Genomic DNA, 25109 nt, shown 5'->3' on the forward strand with positions numbered 1-25109 from the left:
GCTGTCCAAGGGACTCTCAGTCTTCTCCAACACCACAGCTCAAAAGCATCAATTCTTTGGCACTCAGCCTTCTTTATAGTCCAACTCTCACGTCCATACATGACTATTGGAAAAACCACTGCTTTGACTAGATGGACCTTTGTCAGCAAAGTAATGTCTCTGCTTTTTAATATGCTGTCTAGGTTTGTCATAGCTTTTCTTCCAAGGAGCAAGGGTCTTTTAACTTCATGGCTGCAGTTACCATCTGCAGTGATACTGGAGCCCAAGGAAAGAAAGTTTGTCACTGTTTCCATTATTTCCCCATCTATTTGCCACAAAGTGACAGGACTGGACACCAGGATCTTTGTTTTTGAACGCTTGAGTTTTAAGTCAACTCTTCCACTCTCCTCTTTCACTCTCATCAAGAGGCTCCTCAGTTCCTCTTCGCTTTCTGCCACAAAGGTAGTGTGTCATCTGCGTATCTGAGGTTATTGATAATTCTCCCAGCAATCCTTGATTCCAGCCTGTGCTTCATCCAGCCCCGCATTTCACATGATGTATTCTGCATATAAGTTAAATAAGCAGAGTGACAATATACAGCCCTGACACACTCCTTTCCCAATTTGGAACCAGTCTATTGTTCCATGTTCTGTTTTGATTGTTGCTTCTTGACCTGCATACAGGTTTCCCAGGAGGCAGGTAAGGTAGTCTGGTATTCCCATCTCTTAAGAATGTTTCACAGTTTGTTGTGATCCACACAGTCAAAGGCTTTGACTCCATTAGCTTTGTTCATAATGATGGTTCCTAAGGCCCACTTGACTTCGCATTCCAGGATGTCTGGCTCTAGATAAGTTATCACACCAGGGTTCATTAAGATCTTTTGTGTATACTTCTTCTGTGTATTCTTGCCATTTCTTCTTAATATCTTCTCCTTCTGTTAAGTCCACACTGTTTCTGTCCTTTATTGTTACCATGTTTGCATGAAATGTTCCCTTGGTATCAATAATTTTCTTGAAGAGATCTCCAGCCTTTCCCATTCTACTGTTTTCCTCTATTTCTTTGCATTGTTCACTTAGGAGGGCTTTCTTACTTCTCTGAGCTATTCTTTGGAACTCTGGGTTCAGATGGGTATACCTGTCCTTTTCACCTTTGCCTTTCAGTTCTCTTCTTTTCTCAACTATCTGTAAGGCCTCCTCAGACAACCATTTTGTCTTTGTGCATTTCTTTTTCTTGGGGATGGTTTTGATCACCACCTCCGGTACAATGACACGAACCTCTGTCCATAGTTCTTCAGGCACTCTCTATCAGATCTAATCCCTTGAATCTATTTGTTACTTCCACTGTATAATCATAAGGGATCTGATTTAGGTCATACTTGAATGGCTTAGTGGTTTTCCCTACTTTCTACAATTTAAGTCTGAATTTGTTCTTTCTGGTCTATTCCAGGAAGGCAGTGTATGCTACCTCTGCTTGGGGAAGGGAACATGAATCTTGACTACCACCTCTATTTCATGTGTGGATTCTACAGTTCTGATAAGTTCACATTATTTGGTACATAAGGCTTTCTTAAGTTCTTGAAAATCTGTCTTAGAAACTCAGGTACTCTGTTTTCTTTAATTTATTGATTTATACATTATTTTAAAAAATGATTTGAGGGGTTTTTCAACATAAACATAAATAATGTCAAGAAGAAAGAAACAGAAAAAAAATTTTCAATAGAAGAAATAGGAAATAAATATATCCAAATCTAACATTATATGAATTACTATAATTACTATAATTGAGCTTGATTATGAACTTCAGGAAGCTGAGGCAAAAAATAATGATGATAAAGTTTTTGTAGGTCTCTCCTTGTCTGGTAAAGTCTACTGCTTATAATATCCAGAGGAATGAATGGAAACATGGCCTGCAAACTGTCACCTAAGAAGCAATTTTATGGGTTCTTAGAAAAAGATAGTTCAAAGTTGATTTTCAAATTCCCCTCTGCATCTAAATAACAGTATTTTCATGTGTTTTTTTGATGCTAAATGAAAAAGATCCTAGGGAATTCCCTGGCCATCCTGTGGTTAGAACTCTCTGCTTTCACTGCCAAGGACCTGGGTTTGATCCCTGATTGGGGGAACTAAGATCCCATAAGTCTCATGGTACAGCTAAAAAAAATTTAAAATGTAAGATCCAAGAGTAAAAGGGAGGAAGGGAGAAAGTCTTCTTGCATTCTCATTAGAGGCTGGCCACCTCACCTTATTTGAAAATGGGTCAAATAGGATGCCTGGAAGCAGAGTCAACATTTTTTTTAAGAGTTTTGCTCATGTACCTGAATAAGGATCAGCTGAAAATACAAAGTTCTTTTTATATACTGCAGAACACAGAAATATAAGAGTAGAGATTATCAGCTAACAGTGCCGCAGCCATGAAAAAACTCTTATTTGAGCCCATGTAATGACTTAGTAGGATTGAGTTCTCGAGTACTACTGACTTGAACAAAGCAGGCAAAGATAAGGTTTTATTTAAATCTATATTGTCTTTTCTGCTAGTAAGTAGATAAAAAGCAATTCTTATTTTGTAACTGTACAGTTATATCATAAATTACCATGTCTTCAGGGGTATATTCAATTAAATAAAAATATAAATTTAAAGAAGGAGAGCTTGAGACTGAAATCTGATTTTAATATGACTATTCTTCCAATAGCCTGGGATAGATATCAATGCCATCTTAAGAAAGACCTATATTATAGTTTGAAACAATTTCTCTAAAAAAGACACCGTAAGTTTCACATACCTGATTGCGGCAAAGTAATGGTTGCCTACTAAGTGTCCTTTTTCTGGTTTTCTTAGTAACAGACCCCTATCTTTTTAGAAGTGGCAATATACTCAGGTTAAAAAACAAAACAAAACAAAACATATCCAGGTCTTCCCTATACACAAGGATGACCAATGAAATGCAGTAAAAGTGTTGGGTAAGTTTCTGGGAAAAGCTCTTTAAAGAGGCCTGACTCAGATGAAAATTCTCTCCCACCCTTCCTCCTACCCCTTCTTCCTATTCCTTCCAGGATTACAGTTATGATAGCAAGAGCTCTAGCCACCACTGTGGATCATGAGGCAATCTTGAGGATGAAAACTACACCCTAAAAATATCAAAGAAAAAACAGAAGGAGCTTGGGGCCCCAATGACTTATGAAGCCACTATGCTAGCCCTAAAATGCCTATCTGTGGTGCTCACTTCGGCAGCACATATACTAAAATTGGAACAATACAGAGAAGATTAGCATGGCCCCTGCACAAGGATGATACGCAAATTCTTGAAGCGTTCCATAAAAAAAAAAAAAGAAAAAAAAATGCCTATCTGTGTATTTCTTTTGCAGAAAGAAAAATTAAACTTCTCGCTGTTTAAGCCACTACATTTCAGGTCTCTATTACAGGTACTATACATTCCTAACTAATCCACTTGAACAAAACTCATTCTCATTCAGAATTTGGCAAAATCTCATTTTATTTGGATATGGATAAAATGGGACACCTGAAAGCAGGCAAAAGTTTTCTTTACAGAAACTTGTCAATCACAATTGTACTGCAATTATTTACTGTTGACCCTATGACATTAAAAGCCATTTACTCCTTGGAAGGAAAGTTATGACCAACTTAGACAGCATATTAAAAAGCAGAGACATTACTTGGTCAACAAAGGTCCGTCTAGTCAAGGCTATGGTTTTTCCAGTAGTCATGTATGGATGTGAGAGTTGGACTATAAAGAAAGCTGAGCACCGAAGAACTGATGCTTTTGAACTGTGGGGTTGGAGAAAACTCCTGAGAGTCCCTTGGACTGCAAGGAGATCCAACCAGTCCATCCTAAAGGAGATCAGTCCTGGGTGTTCATTGGAAGGACTGATGCTGAAGCTGAAACTCAAACTCCAATACTCTGGCCACCTGATGGGAAGAACTGATTCATTTGAAACGACCCTGATGCTGGGAAAGACTGAGGGCAGGAGAAGGGGAAGACAGAGGATGAGACGGTTGGATGGCATCACCAACTCAATGGACATGGGTTTGGGTAAACTCCAACAGTTGGTGACAGACAGGGAAGCCTGGCATGCTGTGGTTCATGCGGTCACAAAGAGTCCGACACGACTGAGCAACTGAACTGATTAGACTGTGGGCTACTTGAAAAAAGTTCACATATTTGTGTCTATCACCTAGAATGATGCTTGGCTGGTAAATACATGGTCATAAACTTTTGCTGAATTGAATTTTCTTTACAGAAATATGATACCAACCTTAGCAAATATACTCTAATTATTTATATAATGTTATTCAGTTAATTCAGAATGGTGACTTTTATTTTTGTGCTATTAATATAAAAATAAATATATTTTCTTCTGAAAATTATTTCAGGAAAAGAAAAAACAGTCCATTTCAGGATGTTTCAAGATACCTGGCTGACATATTGTTTTCAGGAAGAAGTGGAATTTCCAGAACCTTTGTGCTGGTAATTATTATCTCTTGGCTTGCAGTAGCAACTGTCTTCCCAGTGATTCGATGCACCTGGTAAAATGCATGAGGCCGTAAATATCGGTCATCTGCTGTTCCAATAAACATCTGTAGATTTATTGGCTTTTCACTGTAGCCCAGGAGCTAATTTGGAAGAGCAAACACAGAAAAATTACAACTCATTATCCATGCATTTTACAGTAAGTTTACAATAAGTCTTGTATTTATATCATATACTATTGATACATAAAATCTTATCTCAATAGTCAAAACAAGTAACAAGTGAACAACCCTCTAAATTGCAGAAATATTTTAAGAGTTATAAAATTCTGGATGAGGGGATGAGGGGGTTTGGGAGGATTAAAAGCTAGATCCACCTAAATTCTGAAAAGCCTTGATAGAGTGCTATGTAGAATATAAAAGAAATGTTGATTCTGTGCTCCAGGCAACATTAACCATCCAGATCAGACTTAAAGATCACCATATGTGGGAAGGTTCTCTATCAGGCTATTAAAACCAGAGACACTTTTAGTAGAAATGACCTGAAAAGTCCTTTTCCATGTTTCCAACTTGGCGTTTCAATGACCTTAGAAAGTTAGGCTACTTGACTTTCTTTAGTACTCTTCGCTATTGCCTGGGTTAAAATAACTACACAGGATGAAGAAGGGTGATGGCCAGGAGGTACTGGACGTAAAAATCGTGACCACAAGAAAAGAGGCAGTTAAACAGAGCCTAAAGCACTTAGGGAGACTCCTGTGTTCAGTCTGATGGCTGAGTAGCACCCATTGGACCTGCCATCATGCAGACAGCAACTATGTGTGCTGTACTGTGCTTAGTCGCTCAGTCGTATCCGACTCTTTGCGACTCCATGGACTGTAGCCCACCAGGCACCTCTGTCCATGGGGATTCCCCAGGCAAGAATACTGGAGAGGATTGCCATGCCCTTCTCCAGGGGATCTTCCCAGCCCAGGGATCGAACCCAGGTCTCCTGCATTGCGGGCAGATTCTTTACCTTCTGAGCCACCAGGGAAGCCCAACAGCTACTATACACTGGAACAAATATAAAGAATGACTTCGAAAGGAAGGAAAGTATCAAGGTAAACAGATACTAGAAACAAACTGACACATGTAAGAAGAAAACAAGGGAAGGTGTGTTTCCTGTTTTTAAGGCTTTAATCTGAAGGAAAGCCAGAGTCCATGCTTTTAAGTGTGACTGAAACCTCCAAAGAAATCTACAGTCTGAAGGGCTTGAAGAACCAAGGACAGAGCCTGTCATAACCTCTGGAAAGTAGAGGCAAATCCCTGAAAAGACAGCCAGAGAGGGGGTGCTCCAAGTTATATATATACACATACTCCACCCAGTTCTTTGGCTAACCTGTAAATCATCCATAACAGGACAGACTCAAGCAGCCTAAGGCTAAAATAACTGAAATGAGATAATGAGCTACCACCAAGCACAGGGAGACAGGTTTTACAGGTCGACTCCAACCAAGTTAAGTGCCTGCTTAAACAAAAAAAATCAACATTCTTTGGGAGTACATATGGGTGTGCATTTATATTTGTTTTGATGTTATTCTTCAAAGCTGTATGAGTTCTTCATATAATCTGAATATTAATCTCTTGCAGATATGTGATCAGTAAATACTATCTCCCATTCTGCAGGTTATTTTTTTCACTTTCTTGGTTGTGTCCTTTGACACACACAAGTTTTTTAAATTTTGCCTTTTGCCTTTGTGCATGCTCAGTCATGCCCAACTCTGCAAATCTGGACTGTAGCCCACCAGGCTCCTCTGTTTCTGATTTTCCCAGGCAAGAATACTAGAAAGGATTACCATTTCCTACTCCAGGGGATCTTCCCAATCCAGGGATCGAACCCACATCTCTTGTGTCTCCTGCATTGACAGATGGATTTTTAACCAACTACAGCACCTGGGAAGACCCTTCTTTTGATGGAGTCTGATTTGTTCCTTGTGTTGCTTGTGCTTTAGCTATCACACGTAAGAAACCACTACCAAGTCCAATGTTGAGAAGATTTTCCTCAAGTTTTCTTTCAAAATTTTATAGTTTTAGGTCTTGCATTAGGTCTTTGATCCACTTTGAGTTAATTTTTGTGTATCATATAAGGCAAGGATTCAACTACATTGTCTTGCTTGTGGATATCTAATTTTCCCAGTACCATCTGTTGAAAAGACTCATTTCTCCCACTGAATGGTCTTGGAACCCTATCAAAAATTAATTCATCTTATATGTTAGAACTTGTTTCTGGGCTTTCTATTCTACTTCATTGGTCTGTCTTTGTGCCAGCACCATACTGCTTAAAATACTGCAGTTTTGTAGTATGTCACAAGTCAGGGAGAGGAAATCCTGCAACTTTATTCTTCTTTTTCTGGATTGTTTCAGCTACTTGAGGCCCCTTGCAATTCCATATGAATTTGAGAATATGCTTTTCCATTCTGCTAAAAGGACTGTTGGAATCTGGCTAAGTACTGCATTAAATCTGTAGATTTCTTTGGGGAGCACTGGTATCTTAATTAAGTCCCCCTCCCATGAAAATGGGATGTCTAAATATTTTTGTTCCAAGTATACTTGGATTTTATTTCTACTTTAAAGTCTTTATTGAATTTGTTGTAATACTGTAATCTTATGTTTAGGTTTTTTTGGCCTGGAGGCACAAAAAAACTTCTCAACCGGACTGAACTTGCACCCTCTGCACTGGAAAACAAAGTCTTAACCACTCGATTCCCAAGGAAGTGCTTATTTTTAGTTTATGTATTTTTAAAATTACTTTATATATTTCCATTTACTTTTCTTTCAGCAATATTTTATAATTTTCAGCATACAAGTCTTATATATATCTACTTGGTTAAATTAATTCCTAACTATTTAATACTTTTAGATGCTACTGTAAGTGAAACTGCTTTCTTAATGTCCTCTTTGGGTTGTTTATCACCTATATGTGCTTCCCTGGTGGCTCAGATAGTAAAGAATCTGCCTGCAATGTGGGAGGCCTGGGTTCAATCTCTGAGTTGGGAAGATCCCCTGGAGAAGGGAACCAGCTACCCACCCCAGTATTCTGGTCTGAAGAATTCCATGGACTGAATAGCCCATGAGGTCACAAAGAGTCAGACATGACTGAGCAACTTTCACATAGAAATACACAGAAACACAACTGGTTAAGTATGCGTTGATCTCCTGCCCAGAAACTTCCCTGAACCAATTTATTAGCTCTAGCAGCTTTCTTGGGGATTATTCAGGATTTTTAAAATAGAAGAGCATGTCATCTGTTAATAGAGATAATTTTACCTCTTCCTCTCCAATTTGGATGTCTTTTATTTCTTTTTATTGCCTAAGAGCTCTGGTGAGAACTTCTGGCACAAATGTTGACTAGCAGTGACAAAAGCAAGCAAACTTGTCTTGTTCCTGATCTTAGGAGAAAAGCTGGCAGTCTGTTACCAGGATGATGTCAGCTGTGGGCTTTTCATAAATGACCTTGATCATGTTAAGGACTTCCCCACTTTTCCTAGTTTGCTTGGGTGTTTTTTTTTTTAATGAAAGCTGTTAAATTTTATCAAATGCCTTTTCTATGTCAACTGAGATGATTATGTGGTTTTTATGCCTTCATTCTATTAATATAACAACTGATTTTCTTATGTTGAATCACCTTCTACATTCTTGAGGTAAATCCCACTTGGTCATGCTGTATAATCCTTTTAAAAAAATTATTTATTTGGCTGCACTGGGTCTTAGTGGGGGCTTGCAGGTGTACTTGCCCTGTAGTATGTGGGATCTCTGTTCTCTGGCCAGGGATTAAACACACTCCCCTACATTACGAGGAGGATTCTTAACCACTGCACCACCAGGGAAGTCCCTATATAATCCTTTTAATGTATTGTTGGATTTGGTTTGCTAGTTTTTTTGTTGAGGATTTTTGTCATATATTTTAGGGATATTGTTCTTGTAGTTTTCTTGTATCTTTTTCCTTATTATCCTTTCAATTAAAAAAAATTTTTCCACATCTCTACTGGAATTCCTTCATCGCTTCACATATTTAGCCCACCTTTTCTACTAGTTAATTTAGCATTTTATCACTGTTATGTCAAAGTCTCTTTCTGATAAGTCCAACCCATATGTAGAGCTGGATTTGGGCCACCTCTGGGTCTGCTTCTATTGACTCTTTTCTCTTCACTGTGGTTCACAGTATTTTTTTTTTTTTTTAATAATTCTGTATTTATTTAGTTTTGGCTTTGCTGGGTCTCTGTTGCTACACTGGCTTTTCTCTAGATGCAGTTAGTGGGGGCTACTCTCTAGCTGCAGTGCGCAGGCTTCTTACTACAGTGGCCTCTCATTGCAGAGTACAGGCTCTAGGGAGTGCTGCTGCTCTTGCTGCTAAGTCACTCCAGTCGTGTCCGACTCTGTGAGAACCCAGAGACGGTACCTATCAGGTTCGCCCATCCCTGGGATTCTCCAGGCAAGAACACTGGAGTGGGTTGCCATTTCCTTCTCCAATGCATGAAGTGAAAAGTGAAAGTGAAGTCGCTCAGTCGTCTCCGACCCTTAGCGACCCCATGGACTGCAGCCTACCAGGCTCCTCCGTCCATGGGATTTTCCAGGCAAGAGTACTGGAGTGGGTTGCGATTGCCTTCTCCTGCAACCAAGCAACATCATAATTTATTGATTATCCTTCTCTACCCAGGAAAGGACATGAAATTTTTTGCCTGTTATCAGAAAAAAAGGATTTACTCAGGATGGTTTTCAGTCCTGTAACATTTAGAGAAGCAAATAAAGCCTGGACCATTGCAACAGCCTTGTAACTGCTCTCCCTGTTCTTCTTCTTGCTCCTTGCTAGCCTGTTTTCTGTCAAGGAGCCAGAACAAACTTGTAACATTAACCGGATAACTTTACCTCCCTGCTCAGAACTCTCCAGTGGCTTCCTTCCACACTGAGAACTAAATTCAAATACCCTACAAATATTTACAAGTCCTATGTGATTTGGGCCCTAGATAATGTGTTGCCATACCTTCTCCTACTCTCTCCCTTCACACAGTCTGTTCTGGTCATCCTGGCCTTATTGCATGAACCACTTAAGCTCATTCGGACCCTCAGGAGCTTCATACTTAATATTTTATCCCTTTGGAATATTCTTCCCTCTGATGTCACATTACCTCACTGCTTCAGCTTGCACTCAAAGGTCAGGTCCTCAGAGAAAACCACCCTATCTGAAACATCGTATTTCTATCCCTTTATCCTATTTTATTATTTTTCATAGTATTTATTACTATTAAAAGTACTTTATATATTTGTTTATATTGTTTGCCTCAGTACCACATAAGTTTCAAAAAGGCAGAAACTCTGTCTTGTTTACCAGTCTATCTTTTCCTCTTTTTATTGAGGATGTGTTATGAAAATATCTGTATCAAATGTCACTGCTTCAGTCAGTATTATACAGGTGACACTAAAATAGAGAACAAAGTGGCATGTATTAAATTTTAAGGAACTAGTGAAGACCTTTAAAGGCAGAAATTTATTAATCATAATGATATAGGAAATAGGGAAGTACATGATAAAAAAGCAATTAAGGCTCTGTTTAGGGAAAAAAACAAAATCATGGAAACCAGCTAAGAAGCTAAAGCACTAAAATCATGTGTACTCAAAATTTAAACAAGGGTAGAAGTGAGTGTTGGAGAAGACTCTTGAGATTCACTTGGACAAGGAGATCAAACTAGTCAATCCTAAAGGAAATCAATCCTGAATATTCACTGGAAGGACTGATGTTGAAGTTTCAATACTTTGGCCACCTGATGCGAAGAACTGACTCACTGGAAAAGACCCTGATGCTGGGAAAGATTGAAGGCGGGAAGAAAAGGGGACGACAGAGGATGAGATGGTTGGATGGCATCACCAACTCAATGTACATGAGTTTGAGTAGACTCCGGGTGTTGGTGATGGACAGGGAGGCCTGGCGTGCTGTAGTCCATGGGGTTGCAGAGTCGGACACAACTGAGCGACTGAACTGAACAGTTGTTACCAAGCCTTTTCATTTTGAAACATAACTTTTTGCTATAGTTTTCTAAATTTATTTCCTCAATATTAAAGCATTATATTGATATTTCTAAAATTATATTATGTAGGCTGATTATATTATCTTTGCATTTCCATTTCAGGTAAATAAAGCAGTATTATAAATTATTTGTTTACAATTTTGAGAGTGGGGTTGGGTCTGATAGGGTTGAGAACCACTGGTCAAGAATATTTGCAAGTCAAGAGGCACAAAGGTATTTTATCTTGGACCAGTTTGCCTAAAAGCAAATCCTCCAGTCTCCTGTCTAGGGAACATAAACCTTTAGGAGTCAAGAGGAGTCAGAAGTCTCTCTATTCAGGACACAGACTTTCATTATGCCTCCTCTTCCAGCACCATACCATTTTCTGTATAAAGCCCCAAACCCTGCCTTCAGTTATTCTAGAACCTAGAACTTCCATTTCACTCTCTCTAAAAAATAAATTTCCAAAATTCTCCCAAGGTAAGCCAGTTGTTATCACCTGGTTATACTACCTAAGAAGGAAAAACTGTGACGTTTGCTTCTTTTGTAGATCTTCAACCAATTCTTCTGTTTTTAGCCTCACCTCACACCCCACTTTCAGAGATATCAGTGCTTCAACCCCCTGAGCCGTCTCAAGGTTCTTTAGTGTAAAATGATTTCTGCTTCTTATGTAAAATGATTTCTCCAACCAAAAAGCTTAAGCTGTAACTGCTTAATGTCTAATGAAGGTAAACACATGTGTTTAATCCAGTATATTGAACTGGAAATTGCAATTTCCTGTAAATACTTAAATATTTGTGTATTTAAGAAATCTATTATTTAGTTGTGATATCTTTTTACATCTTGGTATAAAGTTAATAAATTTTAAAGCTTTAAATGAATGGAAAATATTCTATAAAATAAAATGTCAATATGATTACAGTAAAAAAAAAAAAAAGCCTTAATAAATGACTAACTAAAGAAGAAATAGTAAAAATGAGGGCGTAGATGTACAAACACACACAAATAAAGTTCAGCCATTTTTCCTTTTTGGTTTGTATGGAGGCAGATGGGGTAAGTGACAATGCAGAAACAGATTCCTCCACATTTTGACCCAGAGGTGAAAAAATAGAGAGTGGAGATACCCTTTAACTAAATTAGTTCCTTTAATTCTAAAACTCTCGTGGAATTTATGCCATTTTCTTTATAGATGAAGAATCTGAAGCTAAGAAAGATTAAGGAACTGCTCCCAAATTCATGGTTAACCATCCTTTCTGCTATACTTACTGCTTTATCATGTTTAATCCTACATTGAACAAATTACTCTATGGAACCAAATGTTCACATAGTGGAAGAAAAAGTACCAATAACTTTACCACTTGCCCCAAAGTACCGTGAGGAGGACAGTGTACATTTTGTCATCTCCAGAGCCTAGTATAGCACCTAGCATGTTACAGGCATCTAATCATTGCTGAATGAATGTATTTTGGAATGAGAGAGTACAATTTGGTGGAACAAAATGACACCAGGTTAGTCAACAGAATTATTTAAATAAGAATTACAGCCACTAAAGTAGTTACTTTAAATGAAGTAGTAAAATCTAAAATAGAAAATACAAATTTAAAAGTTTATTACTATCTATAAAGTTACCCAAATATCACATAACATCCCAGTAAGTACTATTCAATATATTCCAAAGTATGCCAGTCATATTAGATGACTCATATTAATACCAGTTTGGCAAAGACATAAGCCACCTGTCCTTTATATTTGATAGTAAAATGAGCCAGTGATGGAGGAAGGTAATCAGGCATATAAAATTTCAAAGGGAATATATTTCATAATACATAGTTCAGCCAACATCTGCTCCAAGCATATATACTACAACATAGGAAAAACAGGGCTTCTCCTTTGCATTTCAAGGATTTTAAAAGAACATCAAATTAATTAGACTATTATCCCATCCCATCCCATTTGTTACCCATATGTTATAGGAAACAAATTATTGTTACTGTTAACACCACTCTAAAATCTTTCTTTTAGTATCAGGATACTTCTCTTCAGATCATCTTCTGGTCTACAGAACAAAGTAAGCTGTTTGTTATGATTCTCTATGTTTCCATAGCAAAGGTCTGTGTGTGCTTAGTTTAACTAAAGCTGGAGGGTTAAAGCCCAAAGGTCACTGCAGGACAGACTAGAGCAGCTTCAAAAAGGGGAGTTCTATTATCAGTTCTGCTACATTACTTGGAAGGAGGGGATCTGAATATATTAATATTAGAAACATGACATACAATGTAGAGATACTAAAAATTGAAAACTCCCATAATATCAACTGCTTCAAATTATAAATGTGTATGTAACAATATCATATAAAAAATCATTACCTGGAAATGAATCTTAGTATATGATGAATACAAAGTCTAGTTATGGAAAAAAAATACTATAATCTCCATCTTAAATTTCAGTAACATTTAGGATAAGACTCAAAATATTTATTCCTTTATAAAACTTGTAACTGTGTAACACAGTATGTGTCTATTTTTATGCAATTTTATCCCATATGTAGATTCAAATAACCACTGTAACAGTCATGATCCAGAACTCCTCATTACCATAAAGAAACGCTCTTGTGCTCTTGTGCTACCCCGTTACATTCACCATCTTCAACCAGTTCCTGTTCCCTGGCAACCACTAATCTAGTCTCCATCTTACTAACAGTGTCACATATACAAATGGAATCACAATATTGTAACCATTTGAGACTGCAGCCTGGCTTGCTGCAGTCCATGGGGTTGCAGAAAGTCAAGACACAAATAAGTGACTAAACAACAACAAATACTTACTGAGCATTTATTATGTTCTTTACATGCAACATTTCATTTGATCCCCTTAACTCTTAACTAAGTGTATTATTATCCTCATTTTAAGAAAAAGGAACAGGAGGTAAGGTTCCATCCATAATTAACCTCTATCACATCACAGATGATATAATCTTATGTACAGAAAGTGTTAGTTGCTCAGTCATGTCCGATTCTTTGCAATCCCATAGATTGTAGCCTGCTAGGCTTCTCTGTCCATCGGATTCTGCAGGCAAGACTACTGGAGTGGATAGCCATTCCCTTCTCCAGGACACATTGCAGACAGATTCTTTACCATCTGAGCCACTAGGGAAGCTCTTCTCTACGGAAAACTCTAACAATTCTAGCAAAAAAACAAAAATTGCTGGAGATAATAAATGAATTCAACTAAGCAGCAGCACATAAAATCAACATATGAAAATCAGTTGCATTTCTATACACAATGAACAACCTGAAAAGGAAACTGCAAAAACAATTCCATTTACAATGGCACCAAAAAAAATAAAATACCCAGGAATTAACACTATGAAAACTACAAAACACTGCTGAAAAAAATTAAAGACATGAATAAGTAGAAAAAAATCCTATGCTCAAGAACTGGAACAATACTACCTAAAACAATTGACAAATTCAATGCAAGCTGCATAAAAATCTCAAAGTTATTTTTACAGAAATAGAAAAATCTATCCCAGAAGTCATATGGAATTTCAACGGACCCTGAATAGCCAAAACAATTTTCAAAAACAAGGGTGAATACATCCACTCTTAGATTTCAAAACTTACTATAAAGCTACTGTAATCAAAATACTATGGGACTAGCATAAAGACAGACATCAAGACCAATGGGATAGAATAGAGAGCCTAGAAATAAACTCTTGCACATATGGTCAAATGATTATTTTTTCAGTTTTGTTTTTGGCCATGCCACACAGCTTGCAGAATCTTATTTCCCCAAACAAGGACTGAACCTGGGCCCCAGCAGTGAAAGAGCTGAGTCCTAACCGCTGAATCACTAGGAATGATTTTTAACATTCAATGAGGAAAGGACTCTTTTCAACAAGAAATGCTGAGAAAACTAGGTACCTATATGCAAAAGAATATAGTTGGATCCACACCTAACACCATATACAAAAATTAGCTCAAATTGAGAAAAGACCTAAATATTGTATGATTTAAACTATAAAATTCTTAGGGAATCTTTTTTTTTTTTGGGGGGGGCCGTTGTCACATGGATTCTGGGATCTTAGCTCCCTGGCCAGGGATTGAACCTGGGGCAATGGCAATGGAAATACCAAGTCCTAGCCACTGGACTGCCAGGGAATTGCCCCTTCCCTTATTTGGGGGTAGGAAATTCATTTAAGCACTTGTAAATAATTTTTCTCCTGGTAAAAGAAGTCAATTTCTTGACTTTCTATGATGACCTACAAAGTTCTATGATGACCTATAAGAACTTCTAGAACTAACACCATAAAAAGATGTCCTTTTCATCACAGGGGACTGGGTGGCAAAAGTAGGAAGTCAAGAGATACCTGGAATAACAGGCAAGTTTGGCCTTGGAGTACAAAATGAAGCAGGGCAAAGGCTAACAGAGTTTGGCCAAGAGAACGCACTAGTCATAACAAACATCCTCTTGCAACAACATAAGAGATGTCTCTACACATGGACATCACCAGATGGTCAATACTGAAATCAGACTGATTATATTCTTTGCAGCAGAAAATGGAGAAGTTCTATACAGACATCAAAAACAAGACCGGGAGCTGACGATGGCTTATATCATGAACTCCTTATTGTAAAATTCAGACTTAAACTGCAGAAAGTAGGGAAAACCATCAGACCATTCAGTTATGACCTAAATAAAATCCCTTACGATTATACACCGAAGTCACAAATAGATTCAAGGGATTAGATCTGATAGACAGAGTGCCTGAAGAACTATGGATGGAGGTTCATGACACTGTACAGGAGGTGGTGATCAAAACCATCCCCAAGAAAAAGAGATGCAAAAAGGCAAAATGGTTGTCTGAGGAGAACTTAGCTGAGAAGTGAAAGGCAAAGGTGAAAAGGAAAGATATACCCATCTGAATGCAGAGTTCTAAAGAAGAGAAAGGAGAAATAAGAAAGCCTTCCTAAGTGAACAAGGCAAAAAAATAGAGGAAAACAATAGAATGGGCAAGACTAGAGATCTCTTTGAGAAAATTAGAGATACCAAGGGAATATTTTCATGCAAAGATGAGCACAATAAAGGACAGAAATGGGATGGACCTAACAGAAGCAGAAGATATTAAGAGGTGATAAGAATACACATAAGAACTATGCAAAAAAGATCTTAATGACCTAGATAACCATGATGTGATCATTCAACTAGAGCCAGACATCCTGGAATGCGAAGTCAAGTGGGCCTTAGGAAGCATCACTATAAACAAAGCTAGTGGAGGTGATGAAATTCCAGTTAAGCTATTTCAAATCCTAATAGATGATGCTGTTAATGATGCACTCAGTATGCCAGCAAATATGGAAAATGCAGCAGTGGCCACAGGACTAGAAAAGCTCAGTTTTCATTCCAATCCCAAAGACACACAACGCCAAAGAATGTTCAAGCTACTGCACAACTGCATTCATCTCACACGCTAGCAAAGTAATGCTCAAAATTCTCCAAGCCAGACTTCAGCAGTATGTGAACCGAGAACTTCCAGATGTTCAAGCTGGATTTAGAAAAGGCAGAGGAACCAGAGATCAAATTGCTAACATCCGCTGGATCATAGAAAAAGCAAGAGAGTTCCAGAAAAACATCTACTTCAACTTCATTGACTATGCCAAAGCCTTTGACTGTGTGGATCACAACTCACTCAGAAAAATTCTTCAAGAGATGGGAATACCAGACCACCTTCTCTGCCTCCTGAGAAGTCGGTATGCAGGTCAAGAAGCAACAGTTAGAACTGGACATGGAATAATAGACTGGTTCCAAACTGGGAAAGGAGTACGTCAAAGCTATATACTGTCACCTTGCTTTTTAACTTATACGCACAGCATATTGTGTGAAACGCGGGACAGGATGAAGCACAGATGGAATCAAGATTGCTGGGAGAAATGTCAATAACCTCAGATACTCAGATGACACCACCCTTATGGCACAAAGCGAAGAGGAACTAAAGGGTCCTTTGATGAAGGTAGAAGAGGAGTGAAAAAGCTGGCTTAAAATTCAACATTCAAAGAATGAAGATCATGGCGTCCAGTCCCATCACTTCATGGCAAATAGATGGAGAAATAATCGAAACAGTGACAGACTTTCTTTTCTTGGGCCCTAAAATCACTGCAGGTGGTGACTGCAGTCATGAAATTAAAAAACGCTTGCTCCTTGGAAGGAAAGCTATGACCAACCTAGATAGCATATTAAAAAGCAGAGGCAGTACTCGCTTCGGCAGCACATATACTAAAATTGGAACGATACAGAGAAGATTAGCATGGCCCCTGCGCAAGGATGACACGCAAATTCGTGAAGCGTTCCATATTTTTGCAATAAAGCTTCATGAATGTGTAAAAAAAAAGCAGAGGCATTACTCTGCCAACAAAGGTCCACCTAATCAAAGCTATGGTTTTTTCAGTAGTCATGTATGGATGTGAGAGTTGGACTATAAAGAAAGCTGAGTGCTGAAGAATTGATGCTTTTGAACTGTGGTGTTGGAATAGACTCTTGAGAGTCCCTTGGACTTCAAGGAGATCCAACCAGTCCATCCTAAAGGAAATCAGTCCTGAATATTCATTGGAAGGACTGATGCTGAAGCTGAAACTCCAATACTTTGGCCACCTGATGAGAAGAACTGATTCATTGGATAAAACCCTGGTGCAAGGAAAGATTGAAGGTAGAAGAAGGGGACAACAGAGGATGAGATGGTTGGATAGCATCACTGACTCGATGGACTTGAGTTTGAGCAAGCTCTGGAAGTTGGTGATGGACAGGGAAGCTTGGCGTGCTGTAGTCTATGGGGTCGCAAAGAGTAAGACACAACTGAGCGACTGAACTGAAGAAAAGTCAAAGACACAAGAAATGGGGAATTTCCTGGTGGGCTAGTGGCTGTGACTTAGTGTTTTCACTGCCAGGGCCCTGGTTCAATCCCTAGTCAGAGAACTAAGACCCCGGAAGCTGCGTGGTGTGGCTTTAAAAAAAAAGATAAAAGAATGAAGCAAAGAATCCTTCTCCTAAATTAAGCTCTCATTTAAGAGTAAACTAAAGCTTTAATAACAAAAGGTAAAATTCCTATGCTGAGTTTTCCTGATCTTTTTCTTTCAGTTTTATTGAGCTATAATTGGCATACAGTACTGAAAGTTATGACCAACCTAGACAGCATATTAAAAAGCAGAGACATTACTTTGCCAACAAAGGTCCGTCTAGTCAAGGCTATGGTTTTTCCAGTGGTCATGTGTGGATGTGAGAGTTGGACTGTGAAGAAAGCTGAGCACCGAAAAATTGATGCTTTTGAACTGTGGTGTTGGAGAAGACTCTTGAGAGTCCCTTGGACTGCAAGGAGATCCAACCAGTCCATCCTAAAGGAGATCAGTCCTGGGTGTTCACTGGAAGGACTGATGCTGAAGCTGAAACTCCAATACTTTGGCCACCTCATGCGAAGAGTTGACTCATTGGAAAAGACCCTGATGCTGGGAGGGATTGGGGGCAGGAGGAGAAGGGGGCGATAGAGGATGAGATGGCTGGATGGCATCACCGACTCAATGGGCATGAGTTTGAGTAAACTCCGGGAGTTGGTGATGGACAGGGAGGCCTGGTGTGCTGCGATTCATGGGGTCGCAAAAAGTTGGACACGACTGAGCGACTGAACTGAACTGAAATTTTAGGGTACACAGAATAATTGCTTGATTTACATATATTTTTACATATATTGCAAACTTACTACAATGATAAATTTCATTTACATCCATGACTTCTTATAGTTATATGGGGGGAGGGTGTTTCTTGTGATGAGAACTTTAGGATCTATCTCCTAGCAACTCTCAAACACAGCATACAATAGTGTTAACTACAGTCACCATACCATACATTACATCCCCACTACTAATCTTTTAACTGAAAGTTCGTATCTTTTGACTACCCTCATCCACTCCTCATCTTCTAACCCCCTGCCTCTGGTAACCATAAATTTGATCTCTTTCTCTTTTTCTAGAACTGTCATTTCAAGTCATTTAAAAACCCACCTAAAATGTAAAGGTTTGTTTGTCAAGAACTATAAACTATGTTTAGATAATGAAAATAAATCATAAAATATGGCTAGTATAGGAAATGATCAGCTATAAACTATATTTGTTCAATTAATTTCTCCACTACAATACACAATGCCAATCCATGGCTGATTCATGTCAATGCATGGCAAAAACCACTACAATACTGTAAAGTAATTAGCCTCCAACTAATAAAAATAAATGAAAAAAAAATACACAATGCCATAAAACAAGTACTAGGAGAAAAAAATAAGTGACAACATATTACAACATAGCCATTCTGATGTTTGAGTATATAAAAGCAACAAATAATTTCAAATATGAAAGCATCCAGGGAATACAGAATCCAAACCCCTCCTTAAACTTTTAAACAAAAAAAAGCACTTTAAAAAGAAATAAAAAAGAATTAGTACTAAACCTGGAATCCAACTACACACAGGACTAAGCTAAACAATAGGAGTGGCGGGACATGAGGCAGAGAGATGACTATAGATTTCTAAAGAAGATTAATTAATATAAGCAACAAAATTCAGGAGGGAGAGGGCATTGTAGGGGGAAGACGTTTAAGAGAGACAATTACCTCATTTTTCAGAGTAAGGAGCAATTTGTAACATTCAAATCTAAGACAAAAATTCAGTTTCTCAATAATTTATTTAATTTCTTTGGTCTTAGAAAGGCTGTTCAGGATCTCTTAAAGTGAAGAACAATATCCAGAATTAGCAGTTCATATAGTTTTGGTTCATTTTTTAAACGTTTCATTCAAATAAAATTAAAGTTAATATTCAACTCTTAAAACTCATGTATTGTATTTTATACACTCAGGTATTATATAATTTTAATAATTTCACTTTAGTTTTATTTTCTAATTAATTAATTTAATTACAAAAATGTTCAATAAATAGTCCTATCCTTTAAAAAAAAATCCAGGTGGGAGGGGGGACCGGGATGGGGAATACATGTAAATCCATGGCTAATTCATTTCAATGTATGACAAAAACCACTGCAATGTTGTAAAGTAATTAGCCTCCAACTAATAAAAATAAATGGAAAAAATAAAAAAATTTTTAAAAATCCATTCATTTTTCTAGTCAACCACCTACTATTCCACTAAACATACAAACAGAGAATTACCTGGATTGTTAATCAAATGCCAACTGCTTATTTCTGAGGGATTTAGACTTTAGGTAATTCACTGCCTTCTCTCTTTACTTTTCTGTATTATTTGGACCTTAAACAAACATGCACCGTACTTATAAAGTCTTTTCTTTTAGTCAGAAAAACAATTATTTGACCATTATGATCTTTCTCTAGAGTTTTACTAGCTGTAAGAGTCAGTCCAGTAAGAATATCTTTTAGCCTAGCCAAAAAAAAAACCCCCACAATGCAGAAGTGCAACTGTATCAACAAGGACACAAAACCTTAATGGAAGCTTTTCAGGTTTGAAAATTTTCTCTCTTCAGGCTCAGCAGTACCTGACTGAATGGACCCTACCAACAACAGATATATGTTATCTGTGAAACACACCCCTAAAATCTCATACCTTCACAACAGGATGTCCCCCAGTAGATGCTTTAACTGCTCCTCGGCTACCTTCAGTCTCATAATGGGCTCGGTGATGAGTTTTAGGTTGCACTTCTATTTTTAGTTCACATTGTCCAAAATGAGTTGGTAAAGGCCAGTCTAGTGGAGGTAATGAAGATGTACTACAAACAAAACACACAAAGACACATTTCACCATGCTATTATTGCCAGCCAAGCAGTGATTCAAATTATTTCTTTGAAGGCACCAACATTTCTTCCTATGATCTTTGAAGTAAAGTATTTAAAAAATAAAATTTAAAGAAAAAGAAAAAAAACACAAAACTTCACTTAATAAGTTGTAACACTGGACACAGAGGGTGTTTTAAAAATAATTAACCTGATAATAAAATCAATTTTATTTTTTGGTTTCTATTCTTTTTTTTAAAAAGGACAAATTCTATATTTCATTAAAAATAAAAAATTCCATAAAACTGTAACTATTTCTCAACTGTGTGTATAACCACAAAAACAATCAAAACAATTTTTAAATAGCTTAAAGGGGACAGGTTCGTTTAGATACATTAACAATGAAAATATGGAATTAGAAAAAAAACAACTTCTAAGTCTACAGGTCAAATATTAATGGACCCAAAGATAGAATGATTTGTATTAAAAAGTAATATCTTCTATTTTAAAAAATACCTTAATAATTGCTGAAATAAGACTTTACACATCTTTTCTACCTTTGAATGCGACCATGCCTACAGTAAATTTCTAAGTTATTTCATTGCTTCCCTTAATATCCTCGGCCTAGCATTACCAGCTATTCTGAAGCTCAATGGTACTAATTTTTATTAGTCTAAAACAACTCAACTTCATCAACTCTAAGCAAGTTTCTGCACTTGTTTAAGCAAATCCCTAAAAAGATTAAGATAATTTTCAGAAGCAAAGTGATGGGTTCAAAGGAGTCTTCAATACCATAATTCCACATTATAATTTTCTAAATATCTAGATTCAGAAATAAACATTTGTACCAATAACAAAGCATTCTTTTAAAAAAGTAAACAGACCCACCTCTGTGTGGGGATTTAACACATGATACACTTGTCTTCCCTAATCAATTATAGATTAGATTGATTCTAAAAATGGCACTGTGATAACTGATAAGCCATTTAGAAAACAGTCATTACAACAGTCTTCAGTCCTTAGCTGGACTCAAGATTCGAAAATATATACATATGTACAAATATGAACAGTATATATGTTACATACATATATTATAAAAATTATACATAAAAATTAGAAATGTGAAAGTTAGATTTTCTCTTTATTTGCAGTTATTTTAGAGTGGGACAGGCTTTCAAATATAAAATCTAAAAGCTGTGAAGGAAAAGACAAATTTGAATATATAAAATTTAAAAATTTCTCTAAACCAACAACAAAAATCACAAACTTATATGAAGTCTAAAGACGAAATAAATTATAGAAAAAAAACACTTGTCACAAAATAAAAAAGCCAAATTTCACTTGTATATTGAATTCTTTAAAATATAAAAATTCAAAAATATATATATAATATAAACCTTATCCCTAAGTGGGAATGATCAGTAATTTAATTTATACTATTATCTTTTATAAGAAGCTTTAGTGGATAAGAAAATTCATTCTGAAAAACAAATTCATTCTAGGGCTTCTAATGCAATTTGTTATTATTTACAATTCATTATACACTTTTAAAATTATAACTTTAGCCTATTTAAAGACACTTTTAAGACTAAAAGGAAAATAAATGTGGTCTTTTGTCTGGAAGAAACTAAAGAAAAAAAAGAAGGAAAGATGGTCAAATTATTCTACATAGATAACATAGTAATTACATGCCACCAATAAACATAAACATGAAAAATGACCATCAGTCATTTCCATCAACTCACCGAAATATAGGGGTGTGACCAGGCTTTGGTTTGCTCCATGTAAAGGGTGAAGGAACTGAAAGAAATTGGTCACCAGATGAATCTTTCTTTAAAGGATACTGAGATCCAAGGCCATCATCTGTTGAAGTTTCCCGCGATGGTGAAAGATTCCCTTGGTCATCTGAACAGAGCTCTAATTTTCCTGGTAGTACGAGAGCTTGATCTTCAGAAGTCTTCCGTGTTTTCAGAGGAATATCAGTTTCTGCACAGTACTGAAATGGAAAAATCGCAGGGCCAAGGCCTGATCCACCCTGGACAGGAGCATTGAGCCAGGTATCTTCTGTTACACTTCCCCTGGGGGAGTGACCAGGAGAAGGAACAGGCGAATGATGCGGTGAAAGGGACCCAGCGTAACAAACCTCAGCACTAGAGTGCCGCCGTTTCCCACAAGGGGAAGTAGGCCTTGATGAGGGTCCTGAGGCTGGCCTGGGGCTCAGCCAATTCTCATCAGTGATACTAGACCTAGGAGAGTGGCAAGGAGATTGCCTAGGTGACAAGGAATGTCCAAGTCCATACTGTTGATGCCAGGACTCTTCTCCAGGGCAGCCTCCTGGAGAGCCACCAGGAGAAGTCAGAGGGGATCCGAGAGTAAATCGCGCAGCAGCTTCATTCAACTCCGAATCCACATCATCATAAATATGTGAAAGAGATTCACAAGAAGACGCATCTGAAAACCAGCTCCTAGAAGAGATGCTACTGGCAGGACTAGGACTAAGGGAAGATTCCCGGTAGGATGGCTCAAGAGGAAGATAGAGATGATCTCTAGAAGGCCTTTCCAAATATTCCCTTTCTGGGTCATTTATGTGTAGGTCATCTTCATGAGCATCAATTTCTTGATGACAGTTAGGAGAGATGGATGTAATTTGAATACTTGGGCACTCAAAGGGTTTGGGACCACTTAATGGGCTGTATTTAGATTCAGGAATTTCACAAGTTCCTTCATAGTTTTTGTGACCTTGGAGCTGAAACGATGGTGACAAAACAGAAGAGTGAGACGGTAATCCATGATGTGGTAAGCAAAGTGGTGAGTTTAAAGTAGATGGAGGTGGATCTACATTAAAGATGTAAATGGATGCACAATCATCTGGCTCAAGATCTATGGGGGTTGGGGGGGAGCAAAAAAGAAAAATAATTAACAAAACAAGAAATTAGAAATTTTAGCTGTATAAATTACTAGATGAGAATGTAAATAATAATAATCTTGAGAGAAGAGAGTGGAACAAAAAATGTACATCATTAGCTCCACTAAAGAGTGGTGTGTCTGTGTGTTTTAATGTATCTGTGGATACGTGCAATTATCATGTTTTATGCAATTTTTTCTTTTTATTTCCACATTTTTCTAAAATTGAGAATCTGAAAACAATGCTTTTATAAAAGAAATAATCACATTAATAATTCTAAAAAATGTCCACAAAACTATATAATGATATGATCATATAAAGTCAGCCTCATCTGGAGTCAGCAGGTAAAAATGAAGTAAATAAAGAATAAAGCAGAGTTTTTGAAAAGTTTTTATTTTTTATTTATTTATTTTTTTGCTTATTTCAAAGGTTTATTCACTCAGTTGTCTCCAACTCTTTGCGACCCCATGGACTGCAGCCCACCAGGATCCTCTGTCCATGGAATTCTCCAGGCAAGAAGACTGGAGTGGGTTGCCATTTCCTACTCCAGAAAAGTTTTTAATTGTAAGTATACACACTAGTTTATTAACGGAAAGGATGTGTTATTGTTTTTAGTTATCACGTCGTGTCTGACTCCTTGTGACCCCCTGGACTGCGACACACCAGGCTTCCCTGTCCTTCACTATTTTCTGCAGTTTGCCCAAATTCATGCCCACTGAGTAGGTGATGCTATCTAACCATCTCATCCTCTGCCACCCTCTACTCCTTTTGCCTACAATCTTTCCCAGCATCAGGGTCTTTTCCAATGAGTAAGCTCTGGCTATCAGGTGGCCAAAGTACTGGAGCTTTAGCTTCAGCATCAGCCCTTTCAATGACTATTCAAGGTTCATTTCCTTCAGGATTGACTGGTTTGATCTCCTTGCAGACCATAGGACTTTCAAGAGTCTTCTCAAGCACTACACTGCAAAAGCATCAATTCTTTGGTGCTCAGCCTTTCTTATGGTCCAGCTCTCACATCCATACATGACCAATGGAAAAACCAGTAGATTTGACTATATGGACCTTTGCTGACAAAGCAATGTCTTCGCTTTTTAGCATGATGTCTAGGTTTGTCATAGCTTTCCTTCCAAGGAGCAAGCATCTTTTAATTTCATGACCACAGTCACCATCCACAGTGATTTTGGAGCCCAAGAGAATAAAATCTGTCACTGCCTCCACTTTTGCCCTTCTATTTACCATGAAGTGATGGGATCGGATGCCATGATCTCAGTTTTTTGACTGCTGAATTTTAAGCCAACTTTCTCACTCTCCTCTTTCACCTTCATCAACAGGCTCTTTAGTTCCTCTTTGTTTTCTGCCATTAGAGTGGTATAATCTGCGTATCTGAGGTTTTTGACACTTTTTCCAGCATTCCTGATTCTAGCTTGTGATTTATCCAGCCTGGCATTTTGCATGATGCATTTTGCATGTAAGTTAAATAAGCAGGGTGATAATATACAGCCTTGACATGTTCCTTTTCCAATGTCAAACCAGTCAGCTGTCCCATGTAAGGTTCTAACTGTTGCTTCTGGACCCACATACAGGTTTCTCAGGAGACTGGTAAGGTAGTCTGGTGTTTCCATCTCTTCAAGAATATTCCAGTTTGTTGTGATCCACATAGTCAAAGGCTTTCTTGTAGTCAACGAAGCAGATGTTTTTCTGGAATTCCCTTGCTTTCTCTATGATCCAATGAGTGTTGGCAATTTGCAACACTGGAGGGACAGAACAATCAGTTTCTTCAATCAAGATGTTATTTTTAAATTCAGTGTAATTTAGGGACTTCCCTGGTGGTCCAGGGGTTAAAACTCCATACTTCCAGTGCAGGGAGTATGGGTTCGATCTCTGGTTGGCTGTGTGGTGTGGACAATAAATAAAGTTTTTTTTTAA

At 37.6% G+C, this 25109-nt stretch overlaps 1 protein-coding gene and 3 non-coding genes across 9 annotated transcripts in view; 2 read left to right on the forward strand and 2 right to left on the reverse strand.

Moving 5' to 3' along the window:
• The window catches only part of NFATC3 (nuclear factor of activated T cells 3), a 93617-nt gene that overhangs the window by 38429 nt on the left and 30079 nt on the right, over positions 1–25109 (reverse strand). For all 6 annotated transcript variants that reach the window (XM_020885028.2, XM_020885031.2, XM_070451110.1 and 3 more), the window contains exons 2-4: positions 22024–23158; positions 20112–20274; positions 4409–4608 (exon numbers count right to left, since the gene is read on the reverse strand). In XM_020885028.2, coding sequence (XP_020740687.1) covers positions 4409–4608; positions 20112–20274; positions 22024–23158 — 1498 coding nt within the window. The remainder of the gene's footprint in view (positions 1–4408; positions 4609–20111; positions 20275–22023; positions 23159–25109) is intronic.
• Positions 3192–3298, forward strand: LOC139030146 (U6 spliceosomal RNA). The gene has a single exon (XR_011482452.1). It is a non-coding gene; the product is annotated as a U6 spliceosomal RNA (small nuclear RNA).
• TRNAG-UCC (transfer RNA glycine (anticodon UCC)) lies at positions 14587–14659 on the reverse strand. The gene has a single exon. It is a non-coding gene; the product is annotated as a tRNA-Gly (tRNA).
• Positions 16749–16855, forward strand: LOC139030126 (U6 spliceosomal RNA). Its single transcript, XR_011482433.1, has one exon. It is a non-coding gene; the product is annotated as a U6 spliceosomal RNA (small nuclear RNA).

The sequence above is a fragment of the Odocoileus virginianus genome, chromosome 20, assembly GCF_023699985.2.
Source record: "Odocoileus virginianus isolate 20LAN1187 ecotype Illinois chromosome 20, Ovbor_1.2, whole genome shotgun sequence".
Lineage (NCBI taxonomy): Eukaryota > Metazoa > Chordata > Mammalia > Artiodactyla > Cervidae > Odocoileus > Odocoileus virginianus.